This window comes from Pisolithus orientalis (assembly GCF_024613125.1).
Source record: "Pisolithus orientalis strain OTSU chromosome Unknown F5J12scaffold_15, whole genome shotgun sequence".
NCBI classification, from domain to species: Eukaryota; Fungi; Basidiomycota; class Agaricomycetes; order Boletales; family Pisolithaceae; genus Pisolithus; species Pisolithus orientalis.
In genome coordinates, this window is record NW_026260796.1 from 907,470 (window position 1) to 914,078 (window position 6,609).

At 45.5% G+C, this 6,609-nt stretch overlaps 3 protein-coding genes across 3 annotated transcripts; all 3 read left to right on the forward strand.

Moving 5' to 3' along the window:
* Positions 1-466: 466 nt before the first annotated feature.
* Positions 467-1,066, forward strand: F5J12DRAFT_721219 (uncharacterized protein; the record flags this gene model as incomplete). The annotated part of the gene is made up of 1 exon (XM_051741298.1): positions 467-1,066. One exon carries the CDS (start codon positions 467-469, stop codon positions 1,064-1,066), a length of 600 nt encoding a protein of 199 aa, XP_051599835.1.
* An 896-nt stretch (positions 1,067-1,962) lies between these two features.
* On the forward strand, positions 1,963-2,875 carry F5J12DRAFT_905770 (uncharacterized protein; the record flags this gene model as incomplete). Its single annotated transcript, XM_051748710.1, has 5 exons — positions 1,963-2,223; positions 2,279-2,283; positions 2,320-2,460; positions 2,507-2,669; positions 2,726-2,875. 5 exons carry the CDS (start codon positions 1,963-1,965, stop codon positions 2,873-2,875), a joined length of 720 nt encoding a protein of 239 aa, XP_051599836.1.
* Positions 2,876-3,805: 930 nt separating this feature from the next.
* Positions 3,806-4,219, forward strand: F5J12DRAFT_893091 (uncharacterized protein; the record flags this gene model as incomplete). Its single annotated transcript, XM_051747626.1, has 1 exon — positions 3,806-4,219. One exon carries the CDS (start codon positions 3,806-3,808, stop codon positions 4,217-4,219), a length of 414 nt encoding a protein of 137 aa, XP_051599837.1.
* Positions 4,220-6,609: the final 2,390 nt, after the last annotated feature.

A 6,609-nucleotide genomic window follows, 5' to 3' on the forward strand; every position in this document is an offset into this window, starting at 1 on the left:
TTTCCCATGCAATCCTGAATCCATGTAGGGTGACTTTCCCATCCAAAATAATTCACCTCTCACTCCTTGCAGATGTAGTTGATTGGGATGTTGATTGGTTTTCAAATCCTTTGCCTGGTGCCAAGGACAAGTTTATCTATTTTGAACACCCCAACATTGGCTCTCTAAATGCTCCAGCCACAGTTCTAGATAGGCATGGCAGGCTCCTGGTATGATATTTTCCAGGAATCATCCATGGTGCAAGGATTGTGTGTGTTTTCCCTTGCTATTGGCCTTTCTTTCACCTCTTTTCATACAGCAACTTCTCAATGAACTTCACCTTTCCATCAAGGACTCCCTCAGGTCAAAGTCCAAGCACAAGCCCAAGGACCTGTCCAGGGTTAACAAACATTATGGTCATAAACATCAACCTGCAGACTCTCCCATCTATGGCCATGGCAGGATCTCCATGTCTCCAGCCACCTTCATGCAGGCTCACCAGGTTGGCTACTCCCTCTCATCTGTTAAACTGTCACTGAGATCCCTGAAGAGGCTTGTGGACAATCTGGACCAAAGTGCTTCCCTCAAGAGGAAAGCTACAAGAAAATGGCTCCAGCTGATTGCCTATGTTGAAAAGTTCTGGAGTGACATTACAACAGTCATTTTGCCTGACCTTGCCAGGGCTGGCTCAGAAGTTGTCTCTGCAAAGACTGTCAGTGTGCTGAATGAGGATCCCTTGGACTGGCCATCTGTCTATACCAACATTGATGTCATTGTCAACCAGGAAACTCCTCTCCATGAAGATGCTGGCTCTGCCCTGACCCTTTTGGATTTGTTGGTCAGCTTGGGCTCCCATGATGCTAATTCCTTGGTGCCAGACTTGGGGGAAAAGTTTTTGTATTTGCCAGGCACCATGATTTTCTTGGCTGGCAAAATTCTCTCACATTCGGTTCCAAAGTGGGGAAGGGGTGAAAGGATTGCCATTGTACACTACATGAAGGACAGGGTGCATGACAGACTCCAGGTCACCAGGCCTACCTGGACTGTCCAGAGGGACATTATGTCTTCTGTTCTTAGCTATAACTAAACCTCCCTCCTGTGGTTCAGTATCTTGTTGTGTTCTATTTGCCCAATGAATTTTTTAGGCCATGTGTATTTTCTGGCAGTCCCTGACCCCTCTTAGTTTTCTACCATCATCTGCTTTTCACATGCATAGGAGAAAGTACAAGGTGCTGGGCAAACAGTCTGGCCAAAGTTCATTATATGCTTTTGAACCAACCAGGACCAGGAGAGGAAAGCTTACATACAAGGAAGTTGATGCCAGGCACCTGTACCTCCCCTCTCAGAGTGGACCTTCAACTCCAAGAACCCCCAAGCACTATAGCCTCCCAGAATGTCAATTTTTCTGATGTCTCAGACTCCCTTGAGATTCCTGGCTCAGACTGGAATGAAGGGGATAATGCCTTGAAGACCAGGAGGGTCACCAAGGTAAGTAGTCTTACCTAGTGGTACATGGGCTAAATAAAATTTCAACAGAGTCAGAATGACTTTATCAGAGAATGGCTGCCTTGGAGAACAGATTATATCAAAGTCATTCTGGAAGGAGAGCAGCTGGCTAAGGCAGGGATATGTGAGCAGTGCAGACAGGCAGAAGGAAGTATCTTGTGCATGTCCTGCTCAGGCATGCATGCCTGGTGTGGCCCCTGTGCTGTGGAAGCTCACCAAAATCTCCCCTTCCACAAGGTACAAAAGTGGAATGGTACCCATTACCAGACCACTTCCTTGATGGAACTTGGATTCCTTTGGCACATTGGCCATGGGGGTGGTCCATGCCCTTGCAATGAGGTGATTCCCATGCCCAATACAGATCCAGAGGATTTGGGCTACCTTTCTGGGGAAGGGCTGCCCAATTACAGGTCAGTGGCATTCATTTCCTGCAGCCTTCTGATAACATTTGGTGCCAGCAGGTCATCTTGGTCACAAATGACCATTGTGCACAATAAAGGAATTTTCACCCATGAGTTTTGCTGGTGCAGCTGCCCTGGGTCTGATTCTGCAGACTGGCACCTTCATTTACTCAGGGAAAGACTCTTTCCAGCCAGCATAACAAAGCCCAGAACTGCTTTCACCTTTGATGTCCTCAATCACTTTCTTATTGATGCTTTGGAGTGCAAGACCTCAGCTATGAGTTTCTATCAGGAGCTGAAGAGGTTCACCAATAATGCTTTTCCTGACAGGGTACCAGTTGAGTGCTATTTCCCATTGAGTGGCTTGCATTAATACTTTCCTCTCCATTCAGGACCAGTACTGAGAGCTGATGCAGGTGTCCTGACTGTGGAGGGATTTGAAACATAGGAAATGGTTTGGGTTTGGTCATGATTCTGAGCAAGATCCTGGGCAGGGAGGACTTGCACTCTTTTGCCCTGCTTGCCCACAACCAGGTATTGATTTACCTCCAGATTGGAGAACTCACTACAGCAGGTAAGGGGCTTTAATCCATAGGCATTCCATTTCTAACCCCCTTCAGTGACACTGTGATGAGGCAATATGTGATGGATGGCAACTTCACTGCACAGCATATGAAAATGAACAAGCCAGAGCTGGATGTGTCATTATCAGATGGAAAAGGCTACATGGTTTCTGAGGCACCCTATCAGAATCTTCTCCAGCAGTCTTTGGATAACAAGGAGGTAAGTAATTGGAGGCTTGAAGGCCCTGGAATATAAAAGACCCACCATACTGTTAGAGATCCACCTGCAGCAATCACAGGGCCATCAATGCTGCCAATATTAACAAGTCCAATCTCTGGTCCACTGGCATTGGTGCTACAGCCTGTGCAAGACATGGTTGCTTTGTTCCCCATTCTGTTGTGGATTTTCAAAAAGGGGAAAGGTGAGTTGGCTTCTCAGGCAGAATGGATGAGTTGGAGCTCACTTTGGGCCAGGTATATGAACACTGACTACTCCATCTGCAATGCTCTTGATTACCATTCCCAAGGCATCCAAAAGGCCCTTGTCATTTATGATGTAGGGTGCCAATGGAGTATCAACTTCTGGAGTTGGGTAAAGTCCAGCTGCTCTCTCACTCTTCCACCTGGTTTCCAAATCATTCCTGCTGTGGAGAAGTTTCATCTGGCTGCTCACAAACTCTCTTGCTTTCCATGATATAGCCTCAACTTTGTCAAGGGTGCTGGCCACCTGGATGGTGAAAATTTGGAGACATTGTGGACTCCATTCAATAAGATCTCTCCAACTGCAAGGTCTATGACTCAAGCCCACAGAAAAGAGGTGTATGATGATCATATGAGAGATTCTAACTGGAAAAAAATTGTGGGCATAGGTGAGAGATCTCCTCTTCAAAGAGAAAAGAGTTTACACTGTTCTTCTCAGCCCCTTCACTGCTAAGAAAATACAAAACTTCAACAAGTGTCTGGAGGAAATGAATCAGGCATATGAGCAGTTGACAGCTGTCCTAGACCCTAGTAAGGTTACAGGATGGGAATTGGATGCTCTAGAGGCAGGGGCAGACAGAGGGGAGGCCCTAGATATTTATTTGTTGAAAGGGGAGAAAGGTCAGTCAGTTTATCCCAACCATAGGCCTGTCTGATGATCTGTAGCCCCTACCATGGGTGAAGTCCAGTTAAAGTTAAAGCTCATGAAAAATCCACCTTCATCCTCAGGAAACCTTGGTTCTGTGGCTTAGCTTGCAGAAGGAATCAGCATAGAGGATGCACAGTAAGGACTGTCATTCCCTGAGGTGATAACTTGCTAACCAGACCTCCTGCAGAGACCAGCTAAGATCTGAGCTCCATCAGCTTCCCAGTCTCATGTCTACCAGACAAGAAGTCAAAGTCTCTGAGAAGAGACAGAGACTTTCTGCCAGAATTGAGAAATTCAATGGCAGGGGACAAGCTTTTCTTGAAGGTTTGGAGGTAGATGAAGTTTTCATTTCCCAGGATGATCCAGCATTCCTTGGGCAAGAAGAAGTGGAAGATGAAGGAGAGTTCTGGGAAGATGGTGAGGAGGACTGGGAGGCTGCAGAAGAGGAAGGAGACTTGGCTGCTGAAGTCATGAGTAAATGGATGCCCTCATCCATTGGAGCAGCCAAACTGACAGAGCATGGCCTTCATGCCCTTCTCAAAGAAGAAATGGAACTCAGGATTGGGCAAGCTAATGATTGTTTAGAGGGGCTTCAAACTGACCTGGGCAACAAGGCAATGTTATATTGGCAGAATTTTTAGAATGCAAATTCCACCAGGGAGGGTACCAGAACCAAGAAGGAGATCCAAAAGGTGGTGTCCAGAATAAACAAGCACATCAGAAGTTATCAAAGGTCAAGGCAGGCCATTCTTCAACTGGAACCTGATATTAGCATCAGAGAAAAATATCAGGAAATTCTTCCTCAGGACCTTGCAGTGAGTAAAGAGGTGACAGAGGAGAACAGGTTTGGTCAAGGGACCAGTAAATTGGCATGGTTTTGGATGATGGAAGGTGAACAGGGTCAGAGGAATGTGGACAGTGGGGGCTTGATGGAAGAGTGTAAGTGTGAATATTGCATGGCAGTTTATAGGATCAATTGGCTCAAAGAAAGGGCAAGAAGGGACAGATGGAAAGAAGAATTGTCATTGGTCAGGCATGAGATGCTTTGGACCACCTTATGGTTTGAGTTCCAGAAGAGCATATGGGAGAAAAGGGCAGGGCAATCCATTGAGCCAGGGATGGAAGCTTATGCTAATAAGCAGATGGGGTTGTGGGGTGACTTTTCCAAAAAGGCCAGGTTGATGTTCCAAGGTAAAGAAATAGATTGTATTTAGAACAGGGGTATATTCCAGTCTACAGTTGCCTTGGAACTTGGTATCTGGTTCAGAGTGAAGAGCAAAGATGTCAAAACAAACATCCCAAAATGGTAGTTTCCCTCAAAGAATGATGGCTGGCAACAGCCTACATTTTCAACCTCCTGCCTAAATTAGGAAGGGCCTGAAATTTTCATCTTGCCACTGCACTCCACAAATCCTCTACTGCCTTATTCACCTCCTGTAATGACCAGTAGACTTTTTGCTTTCATGTTTCCTAGTTGCCCATATATACCCACCCTCTGGTTAGGGTCATGCTTTAGGGGATGCTTAGTCATCTCAGACTTTTCCTTTTGCTTATGCTTTCATGCTTACATGATACTTAGTAAGGCCATGCCTCATTGCTAACACATGTATGCATTAGACCAATAGCATAGTTCTCTCTTTTATTTACTTCTTTCTCAAACATTCTCTCATGGCAGTATGTACAAACAGTAAGGCAGTATATAAGTCCCATCATTTGTCATAGTCACACTCTCTAATCTAGTTCATTTTGAGCTTGTTCTCAATCAATGGGCTCCACTTCCAAACTCTCTGGTTTGAAGTGATAGCTGAGAAGACCTTCATCTTTGGTTGCTTCACTCAAACTAGATTACTACTTCTCCCCTATCCCTTCCTACCTGGTGCTGAGGGTCAATGGCAGTATGATACTTGTAGTGGGCAGTCCCACCCATAGATTCTTTTTGCCTCCATCAGTGTGACTGAGAGTGCCCAAGTGACAGATCCAGTTGGGCAAACATCTTAGGGAGTTTTACTCTACATATATACACCATCCCAAGGTTGAGCTCAGTGAATGAAGGGCGATGCTTGGTCAAGAGGACCCACAAGGTCCAGAGCAGCTGAGCCATAAATAGTCATAGTTCCCACACAGCAGCAGAGGTAGACCCATAGTCAATGTTCTTGTACCCACCATAGTTTGCCTAGTGTGCCAGGCTGGTCCTTCCCTGTTGCTAGGAAGTTGATCAGGCATGTGACAGCAAACAAACTGCATGTTTAGTGGTCCTGAACACCATCAGTGAGTAATACATCTTATGTTACCATATCACCTCCTACTTTACCACCATTCCTGCCATCAAGAAGGAAGAGGTCAAGCTGTTGGTGCACATTAATTATATTTCTTACACCAGTAATATCTTACATAAGCACAGTCATTTCAGCACATTGTTTTTCCTTTGTGCACCTCAGTCTTCTCCCAATAGAAGCCTGAGTATCTTCTCTTGTTAGTCAGTCACTACTTGGAAACACCCCTTCAGAAGGTTATGAGCCCCACTCAGCTCTAACCACTGCAGTTTTAATTCCAGTCACTCTCTAGTTCTACAAGGTTGTGCTAAACAATGTCAAATCCAACTCTGTCTATCTTGGTTGGTCCTCAGATGGGTCCTTCTACTGCTACAGTACTACTCTGTCATCATCTAGGACAAGCATGTGGAGTGGATGATGAAAGATAGGGAAGCCAGTGTGCAGATTACCCTGACACTCAAGGATGAGCCTCTGAGTGGGGTCATGTATGCAAAAACTGCATTGGAGACCTGGAAGTGCCTTAGTGAATGGTATGAGGGCAAAGGGAAACAGACAATTACCTACCTCATTGGAGAACTTTTTTGTGGAACCCTTGTTGATGATAGCCCAATGGAGACTCAGCTAAATGACAGAAGGCACTCATACTGAACTTGCTTGGACAGACTCTTGATGAGTCACTGGTTGCAATTGTGATGGTGATCTCCTTACCTGCTTCATGCTTGGTCCTTCAAACCATTCTCATGTCAACAAACAACAAG